This window comes from Zootoca vivipara, chromosome Z1 (genome assembly GCF_965207765.1).
Source record: "Zootoca vivipara chromosome Z1, rZooViv2.hap1.1, whole genome shotgun sequence".
NCBI classification, from domain to species: Eukaryota; Metazoa; Chordata; class Lepidosauria; order Squamata; family Lacertidae; genus Zootoca; species Zootoca vivipara.
Window position 1 is genome coordinate 69,086,862 of NC_142583.1, and position 27,572 is coordinate 69,114,433.

The 27,572-nt window shown below is 46.4% G+C and overlaps 1 protein-coding gene and 1 long non-coding RNA gene across 2 annotated transcripts in view; one reads left to right on the forward strand and one right to left on the reverse strand.

Annotated features, from left to right (window-relative positions):
- Positions 1-284: 284 nt before the first annotated feature.
- LOC148687407 (uncharacterized) lies at positions 285-4,551 on the reverse strand. Its single transcript, XR_015947822.1, has 3 exons — positions 4,435-4,551; positions 3,433-3,600; positions 285-2,132 (listed from the first exon to the last, which is right to left on the reverse strand). It is a non-coding gene; the product is annotated as an uncharacterized LOC148687407 (long non-coding RNA).
- Positions 4,189-27,572, forward strand: part of ADRA1D (adrenoceptor alpha 1D) — a 49,900-nt gene continuing 26,516 nt past the window's right edge. Inside the window, exon 1 of the mRNA XM_035103101.3 lies at positions 4,189-6,404. Coding sequence (XP_034958992.1) covers positions 5,444-6,404 — 961 coding nt within the window. The 5' untranslated portion in view covers positions 4,189-5,443. The remainder of the gene's footprint in view (positions 6,405-27,572) is intronic.

Consider the following 27,572-nt stretch of genomic DNA (forward strand, 5'->3'; position numbering starts at 1 on the left):
CCAGCTGTGCTGCTGCAGATGCACCAGGCCGTTTCTTCTCTCTGCGCTCCTCCCAACGGTCATTCCTCCTCTGGTCACTGCTATGGATACACAACCTGACTGTCTGTGTCATGTTTGCAGACATCTTTGTAGCTGGTCTGTCAGTGGGTCTGGTGCCAGAAGCCAGAGCATGTCCTTGGGGATCCTGCCATCTTCAATTCCATGGACACGACCAGGCCAGCATAGATGTTTCTGAGACATGAGTGCAAACATGCTGGGAATGTGGGCTTGGGAGAGCACTTCTTCTGGAATTCATTTTTATTTGATTTTACAAATGCAAATTAGTTACAATGCCAAATGCATATCCATAAGGCGAGATTTCTCTGAATCTCGCGACTTCCCCCCATCCCCTCCATGGGTCCTATTGTCAACATTTCCAACTGCATATTATTTCATAGTCAATATTTTGTATCTATCCATATTATCCATCATACAGTGGTACCTCGGTTTACAAACACAATTGGTTCCGGAAGTCTGTACTTAACCTGAAGCGTACTTAACCTGAAGTGAACTTTCCCATTGAAAGTAATGGAAAGTGGATTAATCCGTTCCAGACGGGTCTGCGGAGTACTTAAACTGAAAATACTCAAACCGAGGCGTACTTAAACCGAGGTATGACTGTATTTGTTACATTACAAGTGGCATTAAAATCCTGCTAATGTTTTCATCTGCTTACAGTGGTCTCCTAAATAAACTTTTCCCGTTCTTTCTTGAATTTCTTGTCTTCTTGGTCTCTGAGTTTCCCAGTCAGTTTTGCCATTTCAGCATAGTCTAAGCCAGGCATCCCCAAACTTCGGCCCTCCAGATGTTTTCGACTACAATTCCCATCTTCCCCGACCACTGGTCCTGTTAGCTAGGGATCATGGGAGTTGTAGGCCAAAACAGCTGGAGGGCCGCAGTTTGGGGATGCCTGGTAAGCTGCCATTCCTCTCTGGTAGGGATTCTTTCTTCTTTCCATCTCTGGGCCATAGCTGTCAAGTTCTCCCTTTTTTTAAAGGGAAATTCCCTTATGCTGAATAAGGCTTCGTCGCAAGAAAAGGGAAAACTTGACAGCTATGCTCTGGGCTAGTAGGATCCGTGCTGCTGTTGTCGCATACATGAAGAGTCTTTTCTATTCCTTTGGGATCTTGGTACCTACAATTTCTAATAGGAATCTATTAGTGAGAGCACACCTTTGTTCGAGGCTCTGTCCTGCCATGTGATGCTACTTCCTTACCCAGAACATGTGGAAGGTGTTGAGGCAGCTGTAAGTTACCCACAACTCACTTCCAGAAAGCATCGTTCTATATGTAAACATTTCTTATGTCGCAATTAGAGGCAGTAAATGTTTCTGAATTCCAGTTGCTGGAAACCACAGCAGCGGAAGGTGGATTTCTGTTCAGCAACTGTGGAAACAGGATGGTAGGTCCTAATCCACCAGGCTCTCCTTATGGCATAACATTTAAAGCTCCAAGACTTTGGCCACCTCATGAGAAGAGAAGACTCCCTGGAGAAGACCCTGATGTTGGGAAAGATGGAGGGCACAAGGAGAAGGGGACGTCAGAGGACGGGATGGTTGGACAGTGTTCTCGAAGCTACGAACATGAGTCTGACTAAACTGTGGGAGGCAGTGGAAGACAGGAGTGCCTGGCGTGCTCTGGTCCATGGGGTCACGAAAAGTAGGACACGACTAAACAACTAAACAACAACATACAGTCATACCTCGTGTTATGTTTGCTTCATATTACATTTTTTCAGGTTCTGTCCCGCGGTGACCCAGAAGTACCAGAAAGGGTTGCTTCCGGGTTTCGTCGTTCACGCATGCACACAAGCGCCAAATCGCGCCACACACTTGCACAGATACGCCGCTTCAGGTTGCGGGCTTTTCACGTTGCGAACGGGCCTCCAGAATGGATCCCGTTTGCAACCAGAGGTACCACTGTGAAGTTTAAATTAATTATTTTTTTTAAAAAAAAATACCAACCACTCTGTTCAGGATGCTTACATGATCTGTCATTCTTGCATTGAGAAGGGGGTTGGACTAGATGACCCTTGGGGGTACCTTCCAGTTCTATGCTTCTTTGCTCTTTTCAGGATATTTCTCTGTGGATGTCCTGCATTGAGAAAAGAGGTTGGGAAAGAAGATAAAATCCTGACCAGAGACGAATGGTTGATGAAGATGATGGACTATGCCGAAATGGCGAGAATGACCGGGAAGATCAGAAACCAGGAAGAAAGGGACTTAAGAAGGAATGGGGGGGTGGATTACAATGTATTTTAAGAGAACATTGTAAACAACTAAAAACTTTGGCAGGATTTGGGTAACACTTGTAATGTATAAAAAAATTAAGGTAAAAATGGATTATTTAAGAAAAATAGAGAAAATAAGTGAAGCAGTTGGAAAAAGAGAGAGAATGGAAACCATGGAAGGACAGAGGGGAGTCAAAGAATTCAGGGAATCCTAAATGATGATGTTGATGTCTAGTGTTTGAATTTAAATTTGCAATGTAAAACTTAATTTATTTATTTATTTTAAGATTTATAAGAGAGAGAGAAGGGAGGTTGGCCTCCCAGTTTTTGAATCCTCTCCCTAGCCACAATGAAAATTTTTTAAATGGAAACATATCAAAACAAAATAAGGCACTGAAAAAAGAGAGAAAGAGACACGATTTGATTCCCCGCCCCATATACAATTTAACATATACTTTTCTAGCCTTTCCTGTGCGACTGCACTAATTATTGAGGGGAAATATTGCTTTCGTGCAGCGTCACAGCTGACATTAAGCATATGACAAAATCTATATCAGTTAGCAAAAAAACAAAAAAGAGTGCCTTTTAGCAAAGCACAGCTCTAATTTGTTTAAATTTGCAGCTCCAAACTGAGAGAGTGTTCCACCATTTGGTCTGATGCACATAAAAACAAGTTGAGAAACTTATCAGACTGATGGGAACCTGGGTTCAAATCTCCACTTAAGCCATGGAACTCACTTGGGTGACCTCAGGCCAGTCACTTTCTCTCCCCCTTACCTACCTCACAGGGTTGTTGTGAGGATAAAATGGGGAGGAAGAGAACCATGTACACGTACCACTTTCAGCTCATTGGAGGAAAGGTGGGATATAAATAAAATAAATAAAAGCAAGTGCCAAAAATTTGAAAAGTGTCTAGCTCTGAGGCACCCTTTGAGCTTGAGCCAAATGGTCCTTCTGGCCTCCCCAACCCAGATTGGTTTTGGGACTAGATAACTTGGGACTCCAAACACCCCATCCAACTCTAGGGATCCTTCAAGTGGAGGAAGGGCAAGATAAATAAAATAAAATAAATATGTTTACATGGAAATAAGATCCATTGATCACAATGAGACATTGCACAGGGTAAAAGAAAATGTTTGGGCTATTGGGGGGGGGGGCACAGACCTCTGTGTGGTCACCATCACATTGCAATCCTTCGTCACATTGAAATCTGAATCGTAGGCTGAAGTCAGTTGAAGGAGAGGATCAGAAACTCCAGGTAAACGAGCAAACCAGCCGTCCGTGACTCTCCAGCATATGTTCGCACGACCACCTGGATGCCCTGGGAACAGCCTGCAACGGTGGGTTTGGTTTGGCATCAAGCAGAACCCACGTACAATAAGATCTGCCTTTGGACATGCACTTACGCCTTTTTAAAATAAAAATTAAAAAGCACAGGAGCTGCAAGGCTTTAATCCTCCGGCTTCCTCCCATGTAAAGCAAATCAAATAGGTTGCAGGGAGCCCCGGCGCCGAGGTGTATCATCCCAGAATTACGGCTTCTCTAATAAACACCGAGGGCTTTGCAATGGACCAGAAGCGCATTAGCATTAGCGGCAGCGCCGTCGACCAGCCCTTTGCTGCTCTCTAGCGTCTCTCGGTCGCCTCGCCCAGGAAATGGAAATCCTTCAATGAAGCTATTTTCGGTATACTGTATATATATTTAAGGGCCTTCCCCCCCCCCCCCGACGACCCAGTGCTTTATCCCACCGCCCACCTCGCGCTCCGTCCCTCTTTTTTAAAAAAAATAAGAGAGTCTCGCCTGTGCCTCCCTCCCGCCTCTCCTGCGCGCGGTTGGCCACCCACCCTCGCTGCCAAACTTGCAGAGCCAGCCCCTCCGGCCACCCTACGCCGGCAGAAGGATGCCACAAGCCCTCTAGGAGGAGTTGAGGAGGGCGCCTTGCTGGATTTCGCTGCTGCACCGTAGATCTCGCTGGAGAGAGAGAGAGAGAGAGAGAGAGAGAGAGAGAGAGAGAGAGAGAGAGAGAGAGAGAGAGAGAGAGAGAGAGAGAGAGAGAGAGAGAAAGAAAGAAAGAAAGAAAGAAAGAAAGATTGACGACACGACCCGGGAGACGCCGAGCGCGCAAAGCTCCCCAGCGCAAAGTTTGCGCGCCTGGACGCAGCCTACTTTTGCTCCTCTGGCTCCCCAACCGTCACTTCTCTCCCGGTCCGATTGGAGAGGGGGCTCGGATTTAGCTGCAGAGGCACCGGCGGCGTCTTCCCCACCGTTCCCCTTTTCTCTCCCTCCGCTCTCCTGCGTCGCATCCTCTGGACCGACAAGCTGGAAGGATGTCCGGGAAACTGTCAAGACGCCGGCTCTGGACACTGACGACGCGACGCTTGCGCCCAGCTCGGTCCTGCTTCCCAAAGCCTCCGCAGCCAACGCATCTTCCTGGATGAAGGACGCTCGATGGGGGGAACAAGCGGGGGGGCCAAAAGGAGTTATTTAAAGGAGTGATTTGCTGCCTTCTCACCCCCGGTCCCAATTTTCTGTTTTATTTTTTTATCTCCCCCCCCCCCAACCGTACGGGGGTTGTTGCTGCTCAGCCTTTTTACAAGGGACTTTTGCAAACGCGCGCGTGCGTTGGGAGAGGTGCTTGCACCTCAAATACTTTTTTATATTATTATTGAGTGGAGGAGGTGGCTGAGGACGAAGGGGACAGCTCAGGGGCCCTGATGGACACAGAGGTGAGAGGGGGAAGGGAGGGAGGGAGGTGAAAGTGGTAGCCCGCGCAACATTGTCGGGGGAAGAGGGAGAAAGTGGGTTCCTTGAAATCCAGCACCTTTGCAAGAGGATTTTGCTGCTCATTTGTGTGTGTGCATGAAGTGAGAAGAGTAGGGACACAACAGCATCCCTGGTGGCGTGCAGTGACGTGGAGAGAGGTCCACCTTTTCAGGAAACGATGGTGTAAAAAAAAAACGGATTGCAGAGGAGGAGAGATATAAGTGGGAGGAAACTCCTCCTGTGCAAAAAGAGAGACTTTTTTTTCCTCTTGGGAGTGTGGAGTTCAAAATCCTTGTAGGTGATTCTGGTGATGGTACCAGGGAGAGAGTGAGCCATGCCTGTTGCTCATCTTCTTGGCATCTCCATCACGCTCAACCCATCTCCCATGGAGACTGGTCCCTTTTGAAAAAGAATGACTTTCCCTGACCGGATTAATGCCAGCTTGAATGGGAACCATACGGGAGAAGAAGCTGAGGGGGTCAACGGGTCCTGGGCAGGGGGGGATGTTGACCCCGACAACAGCACCTCCTTGGCACTGAGGTTGACCTTGCAGTCGGTGGGCGTGGGGGTCTTCCTCGCCCTCTTCATCCTCTCGGCCATCGTGGGCAATATCCTGGTCATCCTCTCGGTGGCCTGCAACCGTCAGTTGCAGACTGTGACCAACTACTTCATCATCAACTTGGCCATTGCTGACCTGCTGCTCAGCACCACTGTCCTGCCCTTCTCGGCCACCTTGGAAGTTCTGGACCTGTGGATCTTTGGCCGCATCTTCTGTGACATCTGGGCGGCGGTAGATGTCCTCTGCTGTACCGCCTCCATCATGAGCCTGTGCATCATCTCTGTGGATCGGTACATCGGGGTCAAATACTCGCTCAAGTACCCCACCATTATGACTGAGAAGAAGGCGGTCATCATCCTAGTGGTGGTCTGGCTCTCTTCCATGGTCATCTCCATTGGGCCCCTCTTGGGCTGGAAGGAGGAGCCGCCCGAAAACGACGAAACCTGCAGCATCACAATGGAGCCGGGCTACGCCATCTTCTCTTCACTCTTCTCCTTCTATTTGCCGCTCATGGTCATCCTGGTGATGTACTTCAACATCTATGTGGTGGCAAGGAGGACCACCAAGAGCCTGGAGGCCGGGGTCAAGAAAGAGCGTGGAAAGTCCATGGAAGTGGTGCTCAGGATCCACTGCCGCAGTGTCCTCGAGGACTCCCTGGCTGCCAGCACCAAGGGAAAAGGGCACACCTTCAGGAGCTCTCTCTCAGTGCGCCTCTTGAAGTTCTCCAGGGAGAAGAAAGCGGCCAAAACTCTTGCAATCGTTGTTGGGGTTTTCATCCTCTGCTGGCTGCCTTTCTTTTTCGTACTGTCTTTCGGTAAGTGAGGCACTTCTCTTGTGCGATGTGAGTTATCTTTTACATGACATCTGTCTTCTCTTCTTACATTGCATCTGTCTTCACTTTTATATTTTTATATGTGGTGTGTTTTAATGGTCCTGACTTTATAGATAGATATTTTAAAGTATGTTGCTTACTGTTACATCTTATTTACGATACTTTAAAAAAAAATGTTTTATTGTATATTGGCCTAAGCTCCTTTAGAGGACAGGTGATCAAGCAATGTGATTAATAAATTGTGAATTCCAGTTGCTCCTCAAGGGTGAACTTTACAACCTTGTTAAGTCTACTTTCCTAGGTTCCCTTAGAAATAAAATAGGCTGGCAGCGGGGATAATTATCAGCCAATGATAATCCCTTGGAACCCCTTAGGTACTCTGGATAGCTTATTATTATCATTAAGTTTTGGCCTTGTCACTCCACCTGTCCAATTAAGCCAGCAGTGGCCTCCCTTGCAGGGCTGTTGTTGTTGTGACCCCACAGAATATAGTTGGTCAGATGCTAGATGAGAAGAGGACAATTCTTTATTTAATTTCCTTATCCGAAATGTTTCTGTCCACCTGCAAGTGAGAAAACACAATCATCACTAAGACCCAACTGCTTATATATAAAAAAAGTATATTGATATCCCATAATAACAATGTCCCACATGGATGTAAATAATCATGCAAAGTTATATAAAATTTTCTCATGTTGCAATGAGCCATACAAGCAGAAAAGTAGCCATACGGAGTACTGGTACTTGTCAACTAATTGACTGAAAATGCAAATTTTAAACCATGCTTATCATAAGGCTCAGAAAAGACTCGAGTAGCATCCAAACACTCGCTGCCAATCTCATCATATGAGCTTCATAGGAGAATCAGACCCATTGCAGGCATGGCCAAACTTGGCCCTCCAGCTGCTTTGGGACTACAACTCCCATCATCCCTGGCTAACAGCACCAGTGGTCAGGGATGATGGAAATTGTAGTCCCAAAACAGCTGGAGGGCCAAGTTTGGCCATGCCTGTGTCCATTGAGCTCAGCAATGTCTATATTACATAGAAGAGGTTCTCTGGGGTTTCAGGCAGGCAGCCTTTCCCAGTCCTACCTGGAGATGCCAGGGATTGAACCTGGCTCTACCACTGAGTCACAGTCAGTCCCAAAAGGAAGCAGCTGCCTTACCCCATGTTAGGCCATTGGTACACCTAGCTGGCTGGCAGTGGCTCTCCAAGGCTTCCTACCAGGAGATGCTGGGGATTCAACCAGGGACCTTCTGCATGCAAAGCAGATGCTCTCTCACCGAGCTACCGCCCTTCCTCTAATCTGCATGGCAAGGTCATGCTATAGATAGGAGGCGGTGCTCTTTTTCGAAGCACCGGTCAGCATCCAGTGATTCATGCTCATTTGGAAGCAAGAAGCACCCATCAAATTTGCACGGGAGCTTAATCCGCTTGATGTTGACTACTCCAAGGACTGTGGTGGAATGGGGAGTGGAGGCCCCAGCAATTTGCTGTCCCATGCGGCTGCACTGCACATCAGAAGGTGCGTCTCCCAAGATCCTTTGCAGCCATGCAAAGGATGCTGGGACACCAGGCGCTCAGCTGCATGAAAATCCAAGAGAGGTGCCCAGGTATCCTCTTTGCAAAGGGAGGCTTCGCTCAGATTGCAACCAGATTTCTGGTACCCTCGACCGATATCACTGCCTCCCCTGTGAAATATGCCAATGAGACTTTCCCTCTTCATTCTGACTCTGGGCAGTCTTTCCAAAGTCACCTGATACAGGCAGGCTGTTGATTTGTTAGTCTTACCCATGCTACAAAGCTAAAACAGTTGGTTTCCACCATCAGAAAGATGCCTCCCCAAAGTGTGATGGGGTGCCACAGACCCTGCCATGCAAAGCCTACCTATTGCATCCCTGCCCTACCCAAGGGAGCCCATTGGTAGCTAAATGGAATCTCTATGCTCCAAGTCAACAGTGGAAAACAACAGTGAAACATTAGCTTTTACTAATATGTTTCCCAGTGGCATTTGCCTGGGGTTGGACTCAGAACTCCTCCAAGCAACCTGCTTACTGAGCCATCATCCTTCATGCAGAGATGAGATTCTCTCTAGTCTTTATTGCATATTGGTTCTGATATGTTAGTGGGGAGGTTATATGACGAGTGTCCATTCTGTATTCATCCCACTTTGCTTTCGTAGTGGTGGTTATACAGCTTTCTATTAATCATTTGTTCAGCTCACACTTTTCCTTGTCTCTTTCCTCGCTGCAAAAAAGAAAAGTCTGCTTTTGTTTTGCTTTCAAAGTGGATTTCTTGAGCCAGGGCAACAGAGCATTTCAATCCAATCTACCAAAATTTCCTGGTATGTTTTTGAGAATCATTTTGCTCATAGAATTATGGCAGTCTGAAGGCAGCCTAGATAGAGGGCTGGACCAGAGAGAGAGAGAGACAAGGGACTTTCCCAAGGCCACGAAGTGAGTGTGAGGCAAAGGTGGAGTCTGACTCAAACACAAACAAATCTCCCCTTCAAAAAATAGACATGCCTATCCCAACATTTTCTGCAATCGCACAGTATGACATGCTAAAAATGCTCCTCTCCTCTCCACCATCAGAAAGTCAATGATTGCAGATCCAAAAATAAATTTAGGAGTCTGGCAGGCAGGGGCGTAGCAAGGGGGCGCTCCGCCCCGGGCAGCACGCGATCCCGAGGGCGCCATGGTGGCTATCCCCGCCCGCCCGCACTGGGCGTCCCACCCACAGAATGTGTACCATGCCCCTACGGGCGCCGTGCCCCACCCCCAGAATGCCCGCCAGCCCCTCCCCACCTGCTCTCTGCTCCCGGTGGCGGAGCATGAAGCTACGCCACTGCTGGCAGGATCATTACCTTATTCCATCCCACTGCAAGGAGGAGGTGAGACTGATTGCTATGATGCTAATAGGGAGCTTCCATGCTTAGAAGCAGTCTACCCTAGAATGCTTTTACCGGTATTTATCTCTTTGCTTTCAAACATACATAACACCTTTTCATATCATTTTCAAAAGGATCTTGCAAACTAAAGCTGTGTGCACACTCCTGTTTCCTTTGTATCCAGTATGCTGCCACTGCTGGTTTAGGAACCGGGGTACACATGACAATAGCCACAATCCATATCTATTCTGTATATATCCTATTGTTTCTTAGGAAATGCTGTTCTTTTATGCATTTTTTTCTGTGCAAATGGAGGAAAAGAGCAAGCTAGCTGGGGAAGGGCTGTAGCTCAGTAGCTCTCTCTGTTGCAAGGAATCCTGTAAGAACTGTAGAAGCAGACTGGAAGAAACTCTCTCTTCCTTTTTTTTACTTTTTTGTATGCTAAATTCTAACCCTCATGATTCGTGGATAAGAAAAGAGGAAGCAATTATTCATCGTGTCCACAGATGATAGAAAAATATGCAATGGTTTTTAAAATTATAAAAAGGGGGTGATTGGATTAACCCAGAGAGGAGACGACTGTCTAGCAAGTCAATCCACTGCTCCTTATGTCAGGTTTGGCAGAGACTGATTTAGGACGGCGCAACCGGTTCTGCCATGCTGGGCACCAAGCCTAGGGGGCACTGCAGGACATCACAACTATAGCATAGTGAATGGAGCAGAACAGAAGGCGAGTTTGGGGCTTTTACAGGGCGCTAATGAAATCTGAAAGTCCAAAGTCCGCCCCGCATGAGGAACCTATGGCTCTTCCCATGTTGCTCAACTCCAGATCCCATCATCCCCAGCCAGCATGACCAAGCATGATGGCAGCTGTAGTCCAACAAGATCGGGAAGACCACTGATTCCCCATCCCTGGTCTAGGCTCACCAGGGGCTCCTTCTTGGGAGTCTTTCCTAGCCCTACATGGTGAAGCCCAGGATCAAACCTGCGACCTTCTGCGTGGAAAGAAGATGCCACAGAGCTATGGCCTCTCCCCGTTTGTTTGTAGGAGTGGATAACTGCCCCCAATCTAACCATGGTTCGCAAATCCATCCATGGCTGCGCTTTAGACATAGGAATCTGCTTTATACCGAGGAAGGCCGTTCGTTTATCCTGCCCAGTGCTAGCTGCACTGACTGGCAGCAGCTTCCCAGGGTTCTCTTCCATGAATTTGTCCAATCCTCTTTTAAAAGCCAACTGGCTTGGGGGTCATCACTGCCTCCTGGGGAGGTGAGTTTCATAGTTTGATTATGTGCTGCGTAGCTGTGGTGCTCTGTCGCTTCCTGCTCAAGGTCTGTCCTTCAGCAAGTTGTTCCTGGGCGCCAACCCAGCCTAGATGGCCATTGTGGTCCCTTCCAACTCTACAATTTTATGATTCGATGAATCCCAGCGTGCGGAGGAGCCACAGTGAGCCACTCCCCCCCCCACCTGATGTATCTTGGCATGTGTTATCCCCAGGAAAGGAGCTGGGTTGCAAAATCTCCTACATAACATGATCCTCGTCAACAACTAGGCTGAGCTATTTGGAGAGCTTGCAGAATCTTTTTCTGGTGTCTTCTGCGGAAAGTTTGGAATGCCACCTGTGAAGGTTGCTTTTGCCTTGATGGGTATCTGTAACAGGAGCCGCCTCCCTCCCAACCCCACAGATTCTCTGCTCCCCAGAGTAATGATGCAGTCATCAAGAAGTACCTGTGCAATTAATCAAGACAAGTTTGCATGGCTAATGAGGCAATTTGGAAAAGCTGTTTGTTCAACAAGGGAGAAATGGCTGATTAGTTGGTGGTCTCCTTTTTCCTCCCTGCCTTGGGGGTTAAACACTTCTGCCGTAAGGGGCACTCAGCATCCCTGTGAAATGACATATGCAAAAATTATCATTTAGATTTACCCTGATTTTAGTCCCATAATGAGCAGGTTGCCTGTGCTGGTGGACTCATTCTTTGTCTAATTCCAGTCTTATTGCAATCACCCTTCCAAGAAGTCTGCTAGCCTCTAAAAGGGGCATATTTTTAGCCTGCCTGCTTATAAGCTACAGTGGTACCTTGGTTTAAGAACAGTCCTGTTCCGGTCTGCTGCAGAGGGAATGGTGGCGCACTCCGTGTCGTCCGAGTAAAGGACGACACGGTTCTGGCTGTTAGGGCTCCGGGGGCGAGCGCTAGGGCTAGGTGCCCCCCTTTTTTAAAAAAAAACCCACTGTTTAGTGGGGAGAACTCGCACTAGGGCTAGGCGCCCCCACTGTTCAGTTCGAGAACTCGCTGAAACCCTGACCTCCCCGTTACCATTTTTGCGAGGAGGAAGGGGAAGAGGCTTGAGTCCCCTCATAGCTCCATCGCACCCTGCAGCCAAAGCCACATGCTGTCACCGTAAGCAGTTGATTTTCCAATTAGAGGTAAATGCCAAATAAAGCTTCAAAGAAGAAATTAGGTATAAATAAATTGATTTGGCAAAGCAGAAGCAAAAAAGGAAGTCAGCTTCATCTTGGTCCTGGAAGTACTTGCAAGAAATACAAGAGCAGAAAAAGAGATTATAGGGATAAAAACTGGGAAGAATGAATTTAAATTGAAAGCCTTTGCTGATGATTTAGTAATTACGGTAGAAGATCTGAAAAATTCTCTCCCTTGTTAAGTTTGTGGTCCACCAATACCCCTAGATCCTTTTCACATGTACTGCTAGTAAGCCAGGTGTCCCCCATCCTATATTTGTGCATCTGGTTCTTCCTGCCTAAGTGCAGAACTTCACCTTTGTCCCTATGTATAATGTATAGTTTACCTATACATTACAAAGAAAAGGTGGCAAACTGAGTTGCTAGAATTCTGGACTGCGTGATTTCAGAATGCAAAAGGGTTGTTGTTGTTGCTGCTGCTGCTGCTGCTGTTCTTATACTGCCCTATACCCGCAGGTCTCGGGGCAGTTCACAAGATAAAATGACACAGGATGGCTCACAATATTGCATCACCCGCTGCCTGTTGTAGTTTTTCTACATGCAGGGGAGCTTTTTTCCATTTGAGGAGTCAGGGGGAGGGTGGAGGAGACAGATGACAATATTTATATGGCAGGCGCATCTTAAGCAGATGTCAGTGTCAATGGGATGCTCCCTAATTATGCAGATGGGCATACTTAAATTCCTAGAAACCCTTGTAAATATCTGGTGAAGCCATAAGGTAGCCTGTTCCCTTCTCTCAAGAGGGGCAGAGTGTCCTATATGGGCATGGAGCAGGAGCAAGTGCAGCAGGCCAACATCTGGTAACTTGTAAGCTTTTAATTGAAAAAGAGAGAAAGAAACTGGGGAAGCAAGGTTGTCCGGAATCTTTATTGCTCCATTTCATGTTCCCTGGGATATATTTAACAGGGACATTTTTATCAGATAGAATAAGAGATAAAAAGTGACCAGGCTATTTTTATACAGTCTGGCAGAGCGGACATGACTCAGCTTTTACCTATCTGGAATAAGGATTAAAGGATCCGAGTTGGTGGAAATGAAGAGGCCACAGTTGGCTGGAAAACCAAACAGCGAGAGAATTGGAAGTGGTCCAGTCGCTTGTGCCCCCGGTTCTCTCGGGCTTTTCTGTCTCTGCATCAGCCTGATAGCTGGATGGCCAGGAAATGCCAGCTCAGCAAGGATCAAGTGATGCAAGCAGCCCAATAAGGCTCTTCCTGGTCCTATAAAACATCTGCCATTGACATGGTTGCTCTGATCTCAGGGTGCATGTGTGGAGGTTTAAGTTAAGGCCAGCAGACTTGGTCCTCGCTCCATGTATTCTTCGTGTGCCTCCACCATGGGAGGTCCGGAGGGTGGCAACATGAGAACAGGGCCTTTTCTGCAGTGGCTCCATTTGTGGAATGCTCTCCCCAGGGAAGTTTGCCTGGTGCCTTCATTCTACACCTTTAGGGGCCAGGTGAAAACGTTCCTCTATCACCAGGTCTTTGGCTGATTGAAATTCAATGCCCTTGGGGAGGCAGGGTTTACTGGGTTGTTTTTGTTTTTGTTTTTATCATGTATTTTGTGTTTTTATGTTGTGATTTTATGCTGTAGCCAACCTGGGACCTCCGGGTTAGGGCTGTATACAAATTTAAATATAGTGGACCCTCGGCTTACCTGAGGGTAATGTAAACTTAGGGTTGCGAAAGTGGCAAACCCGGAAGTATTTTTCTGGGTTTCGCCGCTCACGCATGCGCAGACGTGCTAAGCCACGCCGCGCACATGCGCAGAAGCAGTCCTCCAGCTGCGAATTCCTCGGGATGCAGCCGGACCTCCGGAACGGATCCTGTTCGCAACCAGAGGTACCACTGTAATAATAACAACAATAACAGCATTCAGTGAACATGTCAGCAAAAACATGGGAAGGCAATATCTCTCTCTCTCTCTTGTTATATAATAATAATAATAATTTATTATTTATACCCCGCCCATCTGGCCGGGTTCCCCCAGCCACTCTGGGCGGCTTCCAACAAAACAGAAATTCTAAAATACAGAAATCCATCAAACATTAAAATACAGAAATCCATCAAACATTAAAAGCTTCCCTAAACAGGGCTGCCTTGAGATGCCTTCTAAAGGTCTGGTAGTTGTTGTTCTCTTTGACCTCTAGTGGGAGGGCATTCCACAGGGTGGGTGCCACTACCGAGAAGGCCCTCTGCCTGGTTCCCTGTAACTTGGCTTCTCGTAGTGAGGGAACCGCCAGAAGGCCCTCGGAGCTGGACCTCAGTGTCCGGGCAGAACGATGGGGGTGGAGACGCTCCTTCAGGTATACCGGACCGAGGCCGTTTAGGGCTTTAAAGGTCAACACCAACACTTTGAATTGTGCTCGGAAACGTACTGGGAGCCAATGTAGGTCTTTCAGGACCGGTGTTATGTGGTCTCCGCGGCCGCTCTCTCTCTGTCAAGGGGGAGGATTAATGCGTCTTATCTTTTCTAATCTTACTTGTGGATGGCTTAGAGAAGGGGTTAAGGGCTATGACTCAGTGACAGAACATCTGCCTTGCATGCAGAAGCCCCAGGGACAATTTCCGGCATCCCCAAGAAGGGTTGAGAGTGAATGCCAGTTCGGAGTAGAGTAGTTGCTCTGAAAGACGATAACCAGGCATCCGCACAACATGAACAGTCCAACGAAGTTGATGTTGAAGTCGAAAGTAGCATGCATGCTCCTGAGCAAACAGTGGCTGGAAACGACAGGGGGCGGGAGAGCATCTGTTGCAGTCAGGTCCTGCTTGCAGGCTTCCCATAATGGGCATCTGGTTGGCCACTGTGAGAACAGGATGCTGGACTAGATGGGCTATTGGCCTGATCCAGCAGCTGTCTTCTTGTGCTCTGATGACATCACCTCATGGGTCAGGGAGCAAAGACTGGCTGCACTTAAAACAACAAAAGTATCATAGCACTTTTGAAAATAAACAGAATTTATTTGTCGTTCTGCCAGCAGGTGAAGACCTCCTTATTGCTATAGACTTTTTGGAACTGACTGCTTTTAATGAAAGGGCTGGTGCTGTGCTGTTTTTATTGTAATTATCCATAATATCACATAAACTAATAGAATCGTAGAGCTGGAAGGGACCATGAGGGTCATTTAGTCCAGCCCCCTGCAATACAGGAATCTTTTTGCCCAATGTAAGGCTCGAACCCACAACCCTGGGATTAAGAATCTCAAACTCTACCAACTGAGCTATCCCTGATGCGCTGACCTAACACAAGGTGGGTTAATGTTCTTTTAAGTGGGGAGGTGCAGCTGGTGCAATCCAGCTTCTGATTTCGCCATTGCTTACCTGTCCAGTATTCCCTTTGTGTGTGTTTTTAATTGACTCTGCTGGAACAAATAGAATTATCCAACACGCTAATTTATTCCCACCACCTTCAGGAACGGAAAAAAGGGGGTCGGGATGATAAACAGGAAAGGTTCTGAGCCACTCAAGTGATGGTGCTTGTAGAGTTTTAATTGTGAAGCTGTTCCCCGGCGTGGATATATATTCTCTCTCTTAAAGCCCAGCATTGTTACAGAAATAGATGGACTCGGAAGGGCTAAGCAGCCTGAATTTACAGCCTGCCGGCTGAAAGGGGACTTTTATTTGATGGAGGTATTGTGCCCAAAGAAATATAGCTTGTCATCAAAGCCATTTGTTGCCCTGCGCTTTGGAAACGGAATGTCCCCCTTTAAAATGTTTTAACACCGTGCCATCCACTCTGGAAGGGAGTAATTAAATTAAATTTGGGGACCATTGCATGGTATATTAATCCCTGATTATACTCCGGCGAGCCAAGAAATAGTGAAGGTTTGTTGGAAAGCTTTGGATCGTAAGGAAGTTGCTCAAGGCACATATAATAAGGCAGGCTTATTTATACACGCCTTTTCCTAAGCATGGAAAGCGTTTTAGGCCAGCCTTCCCCAAGCCGGTGCCCTCTGGTCTGAGCCAGCACAGCCTCACTGCAGTCAAAAACATCTGGAGGGTACCAGATTAGAGACCTTTAGCCTTTTGAAGTGTGCATGCACACGAAAGCTCATACCAAAATAAAAACTTAGTTGGTCTTTAAGGTGCTACTGAAAGAATTTTTTTATTTTACTTCGATCCAGACCAACACGGCTACCTACCTGTAACCAGAACTTTAGCCTTTTGGTTTAAGTCATTGAGGATGCCCTAAGGCAGACTGGATTTCCCTGGCATTTCCCCCTTTTTTCTCCAACTTAACATAACAACCACATAAACAGTCTTGTAAGGGGGGGGGGTAACATTTACTCAGAATCCTTGCTGAAGAGAAACAGATACAGCAGCTTTGTGCAGGCTTCAAATGGTACAGTAATTTGGTTGCAACTACATACTTAAGTCTAGTTAGAAATGGTGTCTGAGCTTGGAGCTCAAAGATGCAGATGTTCTCATGTGGCTGGCAAAAGAGGAAGTATGTGTTCCCAAGCAGGTTGGACCTAACAAGGCCGGATTTAGGTTTGATGAGGCCCTAAGCTACTGAAGGTAATGGGGCCCTTTATATGTCCAGCGCTGCCCTTTGTCAACCACAGATTGTCACTGTTTTTTGTGTTGAATATATGCTATATGGTAATTTATGGACCTCATAGGTATCTAAAGCCATTTGCACATGCAGAACGTAGGCACCCTATATATAGAAAGGAGCAAACCAGTGATATTTTAGGGAGCAGGCTAGCAGACGGGGCCCATGACTTACACCACAGGAGCCTACACAACACAAAACACTGTTGCTGTATGTAGGTTTTATTTTATTTGTTTTTTATCTTATAGTTTGGAAATGTACATCCAGGTGTTTTTTCCTTTAATTTTTTTGGGGGCCCCAAGAGAGCGGGGCCCTAATCCATAGCTTGTTTAGTTTATACATAAATCCAGCACTGAACCTACACCCTCCCCCCCCCCCCCCGTCGGGGCACAACAGGAGTGTTTCTCACAGAAACTCTGTGAGTTTCAGTTCCCGTCATGTGTCTACCTAGCAATACATGAATTTAGCTGCGCTTTAAATATCCCGCAACTGTGATCCTAGGATGTTGGATAGGTCGGGGCCCCTTTGGCCTGCTCCACCAGCCGGGATCATCTTCTGCTCTTGCATTCTTGATTATGGTGTGTGTGCACCTAACATTTTTTGTGTGCGCCTAATATTTTTATGCAGCCTTCCTGCAAAGACCACCACACGCAGTATGCAACAAATCTAAATGATTAAAAGAGCATCATACAAACCAGGACGAGCCCAAGACAAGTTACGGGCCTGGGGATAATTCAGATGGAAATTCCCAGGTGTCAAAAAAGGCTGTTTATATATGCCACTACTGTGGCCCGTGTTTTGTTAGTCCAAAAATGGAAAACGAGCGAGGTCCCAGCTAAAGAAGCATGGCAACTTAAACTGATGGAATATGTGCAGCTTTTGGACCTAACTTATAGAATAAGAGAACAAGAAGAACATACGTTTAAAGAAGATTGGGAAATGTTTATTGAGTATATGGGTGAAAGTTGTGTACGTTTGAAAACGATGGCAGCTTTAAGATAAATTCAACAGTGTAAATAAGTTTTGAGGGATGTAAAAATGGAATACTGAATGGTTTAGTTTATGTAAAACGTGCAGGGATTTATGGCCTGCAAACTGAGAGAAGAAGGGAAGTCACTGATATTTTTAGGTTGTTTAAATGAATATTCTAAAATGTAAAATAGAAAAAAATTAATAAATACACACACACACACACACACACACACACACACACACACACACACAGAAAGACATGTTATGGGCTGAGCTGAAAATGATGCTTGTTCCTTCCCCATTCCATGCAGTCCAGCTGATCGGACTAGCAGCCAAGCTGAGTGGCAGAGGATCTGCTTTGCATGTAGTAGATCCCAGTTTCAGTTCCTGGCATCTCCAGGTTACAGCCAGTGACCCTGCTCTAAAACCCTGGAGAGCCTCTGCCAGTCAGTGCAGACAATGCTGAGCTAGAAGGAGCAAGGCTCTGACTTGTACTAAGGCAGCTTCCTGCTTTTCCAGTGCATCTTATTTCAATCCCGGTGACAGGACAGCATTTTCCACCACACCTGATGGCAAGATGCTTGCTTAGAGGCCATGCAGTGCATGCAAAGCTCTGGCTCTGCAATTCCTGCCTGTCGCCCCAGCATCTCCCACCTGAGGCAAGCATCTCATTCTGTCTAATGGTAGGGCCGGCCCTTCCAATGATTCTATGATTCTATGGTGCTTTCACGGGTAGGGAAGATTGAGGACGGCCCACGGACACCAATATCGTCCCCCTCATCCACATGCTCAGCCAAAACTTGGGAAAGAGGGAGATGCACGATAACAATTTGCTGCACTTCCCACTTGTTACAATTTTATTCCATCTTTCCTGATAAACGCCCTTAGCTTTCACCACAGCCCTGCGAGGTAGGTCAGGTCGCAAGAGGTGATGACCGCCTCATGAACGTGCTTTGAGCTTTGCAGCTGAGTGCCGATTTAAATTTGGGGATAATGCAACACTCTCCAGCCACCCCCGGCAGCTGGCAACCCCCCCCCCGGAAGGTTCCTGTCCTTTGCCCCCTGTTTCCCAGATCGTAGTTCTACCAATCAAAAGGCTGCCACCGCGAAACAGAGAAAGTCACATTTCATAATGCCCAGTAATTTATTGGCACAGCAAAAGGCAGGCATGATTTGACTGGAGGAAACGGTTCTTTAATGCTAATCCTTATGGATAGCTCTCTCTGTTGATGCGGACTTTCACTAATACTTTTGGTCGAAAGCCAGAAAGCTGTAGCCTCCAACAGTAACACACACATGCCTGCGCACACAATATCCCGCTGGCACGCAGCAAAATAGAAAAGGGTATTTCTTCTGTCTTCCGTGCCCTTCAAGAATTCTCAGCTTTGCAACAGGGACAAGCGCACTCTTGAAATAATGTGTCTTGCAGAGCATTCTAATAGGATGAGGAAACCCGAGGGGACAAAGGGTGCTGGGAATGGGACTTGGGAAGCCAAGATGGTTAATGACCCCATCTTCCTTTTCTCCACTGCAAGCGGGCGGAGACGTTGTTTCTCTTCACTGGACCTCGGTTTTCCCCATCTGTAAAATGGCAAAACATCGCATGCCCCTTGGTGCACGGTGCAGAAATCCCGGTGAGAAAAATCCAAAGCTGCCACATTAGGGCCACCTCACCGCTATGCCCTCTCCCCACACCAATTCATATCGCTCACAGTGTGTTAGATGTGTGCCAGGTAAGCCAGCGTGCTTTTGTGGACAGAGCTTTGGACTTGAGCGTGGGGAAACTTTGAGTCAAATGTCTCCTTCAGGTAGCTTTAGGTCGTGTTTGTCTGGCCTAACCTACCTCATAAGGTTCTTGTGATGGGAAAAGGGAGACAACCCGTGCACCCTGTTCTGAGGTCCTTAGATGAGGGTTGGGATATGAATGCACTTTTGACGCACAGTACTGACTGATAGATAGGCTTTCATTCAATACATTCATCTAAAGTTTTCTGGGCAAGTTCCGGGTACCATTTGCCTGTGGTTGATGGGGCCATAGGCAAAAGTGGCTGGAACAATGGATGTGACTCTTACCTTTAAACTCGCCGTTTTCCTCTGCTGTTGTTTTTGCTCCCCTGCCCTGATTTCATGCAAGTCCAGGTTGGGGAGGATACCCTACAAACCCTCCAATGGGGAGGGGGGCGCTGCGGGATAATAGCCTTACATTGTGCGTGCATGTTGTTACAGATATATATACAGTCAGTCGTACCTTGGTAGTCGAATGAAGTCCGTTCAACTTCCAAAACGTTCGGAAACCGAACAGCCAATCGGAAGCTGCGGAAACCGCACCAGATGTTCAGCTTCCGAAAATCGTTTGAAAACTGGAACACTCACTTCTGGGTTTTGATTGTTCAGGAGCTGGTTTGTTTGGGAGCCAAGGCATTCAAGATCCGAGGTATGACAGGAGAGAGAGAGAGCTTTGAAATACTTCCCCTCAACAATGCCAAACTTAGATTCACAAAATGTTTAGGGATATGCGTATCCTTGCGTCCCCCCAGAAAAAAACAACACAGATATATATATATATATATATATATATATATATATATATATATATATACACACACAGTATATATACACACACACACACACACACACACACACACATATACACATATACATGTATATATATACATACATCTGAAGGCAGCCCTGTTTAGGGAGGCTTTTAATGTTTAATAGATTATTTTATTTCATTTTTCTGTTGGAAGCTGCCCAGAGTGGCTGGGGAAGCCCAGCCAGATGGGCGGGGTATAAATAATAAATTATTATTATTATTATTATTATTATTATTATTATTTTATACACAGAGAGAGAGGTCTCTGTTCCTTCAAGACGCAGCAGAGATTTTTCTGTAATAAAACAGCTGCAGAAAAATTTCAGGAACAGACTGGAAAGAGAAGTTGCTGAATTGGAACTCATTACCAAGCTTAAAACCATGGAGCCACCTGGGATGAACAAAGACATAGGATTCTTATCTCATTATGCATGATCTAGCTTTCTTTAGCGCCTCAGCCCTTGCTTTTTCCCCACAGGACCAATTGCAGTCATCAGCAGTCGTTAACAGCCATCTACAGGTTTACCACTCCCATCAGCCCATCACCCATTCCCACCCACCCCCACCACCCTCTGTATATACATAAGGGCCTGACTCTTCTGTTTCAAGTGTATCTGAAGAAGTGTGCATGCACACGAAAGCTCATACCAAAATAAAAACTTAGTTGGTCTTTAAGGTGCTACTGAAGGAATTTTTTTATTTTGCTTTGACTCAGACCAACACGGCTACCTACCTGTAACCGTATATATGCGCACACATATACAAACATTACACTGTAAACCACCCTGTAATCCTTAGGTGAAGGGCCATATATAAAATTAATAAACCAAGTTTAAAAATAATACATATACACAGACAGGTGACAGGCACATATCCCTCTATCCTTCCATCCAGGCAAGCAAGAGGCATTATTGCAGTTTGGGGACATATTCCAGGCAGGCAAAAGCACCCAGAGAAGGGCAGAGGGTGGCCTAGGCAGGCTCCGGGGGGTTGATAAGTAGGCCTGGAGAGCTGCATTTGGACACGGGCCTGAGGTTCTGCTCCACTGCTCTGGGACAGTGTGCTTTAGCCAGGTTCCCCAAGCTCTTTGGTATTTCTGCTCTCGGGGTCTTTTTCCGAGAGAATTATCATATGGCTTAAGAGGGTGGCTGGCAAGCGGAGCTGGCACAGCGCCAGCCCACTTCGATAACAAGACCGGACGGGATGTTTTGGAAAGTGTCTCCTTTGCATTACCGTTTTTAGCCTTTGATCTGCTTTCCCATTGGAAATATGATGCTGTTTCGGAGGGAGGGGTGCTGGCTTTGGGTCAGAATGCGGAGACAAAGGAGAGCCATTTCTTTCAGCCGTATGGGGCATTGCTCGTCGTTCAAGAGCTGTGAGTCAGAAATAAGAATAGAAATGTCTTTAATTTTTGAAGGCTTTTCTAAAAAGAAAAAGAAAAAGGGATTTGTCGACCCAATAAGTTGTACATGTTACTTAGCTAGAGAACTGTATTGTGAAATTTGTGCGGATTTCAAAGGATGGCTGTGTTTTGGTTTGCATTTTCTTTTGAATTGTTACGTTCACCTTTAAACGTGAACTGCACCAAATTTCTCCTCCATCCTCCTGATCTGGGAATGGGCGAGGGTGCTGGTTTCATTTTCTCCAAGTTTCTCATTTTTTCCCGTCTGTATGCCACATCTCCATAACAGTTTGCAAGAGGCCTCTTCCATTGGCAACCCGATCCTTTCAGCTTAGGTTATGAGTTGGATGCCTATAGTCCAGTTCCCATCTGGCCTATACTGCCTGGTCTATCCTGCTTCAGACTGCAGTTGATGTGACTGGATGCTTGTGTGTGTGTGTGTGTGCTCACGTGCAAATAGTAGACTAGCATTTTACAGAAGAGAGTTCTAATCTCACCTTCTCCTTGACCTGCTAGCTTTCTACTTGCAAGGAATTACAGACTTCTACAATAAGCGCCACAAATACACATGCACACCCCCATGGCGAGAGATGCTCATGCATGTGCAAAGCCCCTATACCAGGCATCCCCAAACTGCGGCCCTCCAGATGTTTTGGCCTACAACTCCCATGATGCCTAGCTAACAGGACCAGTGGTCAGGGATGATGGGAATTGTAGTCCAAAACATCTGGAGGGCCGAAGTTTGGGGAGGCCTGCCCTATACAGTCTGACTGAGTTCTGAAACAGGAGATAGAGCAGTGCTTTATCCTCAGCTTTTCGCATTCCTGTGGAAGAGAGTAGAAACAGCTGCTGACATTTGCAGACCAAACATGCCCAATTAGAGTGTCAAGGAAAGTTCTCAAAACTTGTAATTACAATTGCCCAGGTGTGACTGGCCCCAATCAAAAATACGTTTTATGTTTTCCAACCTTTCAAATGTCAAGACCAGTAATCAAGGTCAAAAAATCTCCTGGTTTGGGGTTTTGAAATTGCTTCAGATATTTCCCCCCCCCCCAAAGATAGCATTCTCTCCAACGCCCTTTCTTATGCCTGAATTGAGGAGAGGAAGAATATGCCGATAGGAGATCCGTATCTAAGTATAACTGGCAGGCAAAAGTCAATCTTAGCCCACAGCTGTGTGCAATCCTTGCGTAGCTGGAGGGGTGAGATAATCTGACTCAGTCCCTTAGACTGGTGTGGTCAGCTGTCCAGACTAGACAATAGCAGCAGAATCCTAAACCCAGATCTGCTAGATGCACATATAAAAAAGCAGGAGAGGAGAGATTGATGTTTAGCTCTGAATCTTCCCAGAAAACGTAGCTCTGTTTGCTTTCGTAAGCAAACTTTGCTGACCGTCTTTCTCCTGGGTCAAATTTCAGTTCCTCTTTTGTTAAATTCAATATGCTCAATTTCTGCATCCATTTGCAATGTTTTTACTGTATATCAGTAGAACTTTCACGAAAATGGGTGCATTTTCCTGTCTATTTCTCTCAACTGAAAATGCACACACTTTTAGCCAGTGCTTTTTTTTTCTTCTGGGGGGACGCAGGAATACGCATACCCCTAAACATTTTGTGGATCTTTGTACTTTTGTTCATTTACTGTATTTATTTTTCCCGATTTGAACTATAAAATGGCGATTTTCTTGAGTCAAAATGAGAGTACCCCTAAATATATATTTTTTTAGAAAAAAGCACTTTTTTTGACTAACACATGTATTTTTTCACACATCCTTTGGTTGGATAACTGCACCGCAAAATTCAGAGACGGGTGAACACATATCGATTTGGAAAGTGTGGGTCTTTCTCCCAAATTCTCCATCTGCCCTGAGTGAGCCAACTTCAGGGGGGGCAAAGGGAGTGCAGGAGCAGAGCCTAAGAAAAGGAGCTGAACATCTGGCCTGCTGACTAGAAATAGTTCCCTGCCTGCTGTTCTAAGAACATAAGAAGAACCCTACTGGTTGAGATACAAGGTCTACCGTATTTTTCGCTCCATAGGACGCATCTGACCATAGGACGCACCTAGTTTTTAGAGCAGGAAAACAAGATTTTTTTAAAAAAAATTGCTTTCTTGAATTGTCCTAGGCAGAGCAGCCAACTCCTAGAGGCCTAGGTGCCTTTGCCCCCCCCCCCACAATTAAATATTTGAGGAAGCTTTTTTTGCAAAGGGGGAAAGCTCCATTTTTTTGAGGATCAGCTCAAAGTTGTTGAGCTTACCTTGCAAAGGGGAAAAATCCTGTTTTATGGGGTTCAACTCACAGTTCTGCAGCTTCTCTAGGAAAGGAAAGGGACCCGTTTCTACAGTTTCCAGACAGATAATCTAATCAGCCAGTCACATGTCGCTGGGGAAACAAGCAGCCTCTCTCTGCAGACAACAATTGAGGCCTGGGCAGGGCCGGGAAGGGAGCTAGCTCCTTTATCTCCCTCCCCGATCTCTTGCAATCAGCTGCTGAGCGGGTCCTTTCAACACTCTTCCCCTCTTGTTAGCCTTTAGTTCTTTCTATTAAAAAAAAGCATGATCTGCCTTCACCTCTGGGCAATTCGGCTTCAGGGACCACACACTCACTCCATAAGACGCACAGACATCGCCTCTTACTTTTTAGGAGGAAAAAGAAGTGTGTCTTATGGAGCGAAAAATACGGTACGTAGTCCTGCATCCTGGATCTGGCCAGATGCTGCCAGAAAGTTCACATGCAGGAAATGAAAAGAGTAGGGATCTCACCATGAACTTCACCCTGGTTCTCTAAGAATGGCAATGGCGCCCAACTGAGATGTGCCAGAGCTGAGCTCCGGTGAGCTCCGGCTGGGGGAAAAGCCCTGGGAGAGGGTCTTCGACCCCCTGTGACCCCAGGCAACTATACTACAGGCTATACTGGATGAGAAGACAGATTGCACAGAATGGTGATATATTCCCCCTCCGTAAATTTATCAAGTAGTTTAAAAAGCTGCCCGTATAGCAATCATCACAACATTTTGCAGTCTTGATGTCTAAAAACTAAAGCTTAGTTGAAGCGATAAGTGTCCTTGTAGAAATAGAGGAATCTGCATTAGACCGAGTCCATCTGGTTAGGGTTGCCATATTCCCAAAAGTGAAAATCCGGACAGAGTTGTTGAGCTTTTCAGGGGGGACATCTTTTCATTTGATTTGATTTGTTTCATTTTTCCATAAATATTTTTATTTAAAAAAATAGCACTACTTCTTGTTGTACGTCCGGGTTTTCCCAGACCTTTTGCTGATTCAGCAAAAATCCACCCAGACGCCATTTTTCTGAGTGATTCCAAGACATATCTGGGGAAAGCTGGATGTATGGCAGCCCTAATCTAGTTGAGCATTGCTTTCTACCTGTTGACCTCCAGGTGTTGTTGAACTAGACCATTGGGCCGGGGAGGGGAGGGGATGTGGTGTCCACAGCATCGGGGGGGGGAATGCAGGTTACATGCCATGAGCTGCTCCACAGCCTTCCCTAACCTTCATATGGTCCTTTGCACTACAACTCCCATCAGCCCCAGCAAATCCAGCCATTGTAGCCCAAAGCAGCTGGAGAAGAAGGCTAGTACATGCTGAATGGCAGCTATTCTGCAGGCATTTATTTATTTCTTGCATTTCATATCCCACATTTTCCTCCAAGGAGCTCCAGGCAGCATACATGGTATATTCCTCCACCCTCCTCATTTAATCGCCACAACAAACAACCCTGTGAGCGGCAGTGAGCAGCCGAAGGTCACCTAGTGAGCTTCATTGCCGAGTGGGGATTCGAACCTTAGCCTCCTAAGGTCCTAGCCTGGCACACCAGCCACTGTACTTCTTAATGCTATACTTTCCCAGCAAAATGTGATGTGAGCAATGGCCCTCGCTTCGACTGTCCCAATTCGCTTTCACGTCCTACTTTGAGGAGCAAATGGAAGATTTCCTTTGAGCCACACTCTGCCCTGATTCACGGAGCGTGTCCCCCACACTTCTCTTTTCTTTACACTTCCCCCCCCCCCTCCAAATGCAAATGCCTTTTTGCCGTTCCCTATTAGGAAATGTGTACCAAAAGCTCTCTCTCCTTTCTTCTGCCCTTTCCGGAACCTCTTCCAGGGCTGCGAAGCAACATGCTTTTCGAGAGCCTTTTGCAACCAGAACTGCTTGTGGCATCCGCGTGTGGGCTGTGTCATAAATTTATATAAGGGCATCAGATTTGCTGCTTCACATTCAGTCCTTTTTGCTAACAATATGCTTGCCTTTTCCATTGCTATAGCAGATGGCTTTGATGTCGTGCTCCCCCCCCCCCTCACCAGCCTCTTCAACCCTTTCCTTGGCAGCTATTCAGGAAAAGGGCTTAGAATGGGAGCCCATTATTACACTGGTGCTGCCCGCCGGGTCCAGCTGAAACGCTTAAGCTCTGCACTTGGAATTGATATTCCTCCGCAGGCCCAAAGTTGCTTTCATACCCTCTTGGTGAATAGATTCCCCTGGCCAGTTCTCCTGACCCTTGATCACAAGCTCAACGTGAGTCAATAGTGTGATGCAGCAGCAAATAAAAGGAAATGCTATTCTAGGCTGCATCAACAGAAGTCTAGGGTCCAGATCAAGGGAAGTAATAATAGTCCCATACTATTCTGCCTTGGTCAGACCACACCTGGAATACTTTGTCCAATTCTGGGTATCACAATTACAGAAGTGTGCAGAGGAAGGTGATCAAGATGATCAAGGGGCTGGAAACCAAGCCGTATGAGGAATGGTTGAAGGAGTTGGGTATGTTTAGCCTGGATAAGAGGAGACTGAGAGGAGATATGATAGCCATCTTCAAATATCTCAACGGCTGTCACGATGAAGAGGGAACAAACTTGAACCAAAGGCTTCCAGTTACAAGAAAGGACTTGAACCAAAGGCTTCCAGTTACAAGAAAGGAGATTGCGACGCAACATCAGGATTAACTTTCTGATGTTTGACAGTGGAACTCTTAGTGAAAAATCAGACCTGACTGGTGTCTCAGTTGGGTCTGCCTAGTGTCCTGAGCTACAGATTGCCTATGAAATCAAGGAAGCTGTAGATTCAGGGCCCCAAATCCCACCTAGTCCATGTTGCCTTAAAAAAAAATTGGGTCTAGCCAATCTGATTTGAGTCAAATGGATCAATTTTTTGTCATCTTCATTTCTACCACCCCAACGTTAGAGAGTCTGTTGCACAGGTATTGCCAAGACTATCAGTTGGCCGATCTGCAGAAGAGTGTCTAAATTCTTCCTGCACCTTGTCTCTTGAAAAGGACCTTGCTGGGAAGTGAATAAATCTCTGGACATGAATAAGTTGCTCCGAAACCAGAAAAAAATAGTATTTTGTAAAAATTTATTTGTACAGTATGTAGTAGCTTCTCGTACAACTAATCTTCTTTGGGCATGAGCTTGATTTGCTCAGAAGTGAAGCCATTGTCCAGACAGAAAATTTCTACCTTTAAGAATGATGGACAGTGATCTTCTTATGGGGGGAAATGGAATTTGAGGGCACATTAAAGTATAAAGCAATCTCCCCCCAACCTGGTGCCTGGTTTTGGAATACATCTCCCATCAGCTTCCAGTCAGCACAGGGCTGGCATAAGCTTTCATGAACTAGAGTCAACTGAAGGCCACAAAAGCTTTTGCCATGATTAAAACACCAGTCTATTATTATTCATATTCGTATTCGTATTATTATTAATTGGCCATCCATCTGACTGGGTTGCCTATTTCTTAAAAATGAAGTAGGAGAGGGAGCAGAGGCCTTGATGTTGCTTTTCAGCAGTTGGCAGGTGGAGGCAGACTGCATGTCTATTTACATTATAATAAAATAATAATAATAATTTATTATTTATACCCCGCCCATCTCGCTGAGTTTCCCCAGCCACTCTGGGTGGCTCCCAACAGAATTAAAAGCACAACAGAACATCAAACATTAAAAACTTCCCTAAACAGGGCTGCCCTCAGATGTCTTCTAAAAGTCAGATAGTTGTTTATTTCCTTGACATCTGATGGGAGGGCGTTCTACAGGCCGGGCGTCACTACCGAGAAGACCCTCTGTCTGGTTCCCTGTAACGTCACTTCTCGCAATGTGGGAACTGCCAAAAGACCCTCAGAGCTGGATCTCAGTGTCCAGCCTGAACGATGGGGGTAGAGACATACAGATATACAGGACCAAGGCCATTTAGGGCTTTAAAGGTCAGCACCAACACTTTGAATTGTGCCCGGAAGGACCGGTGTTATG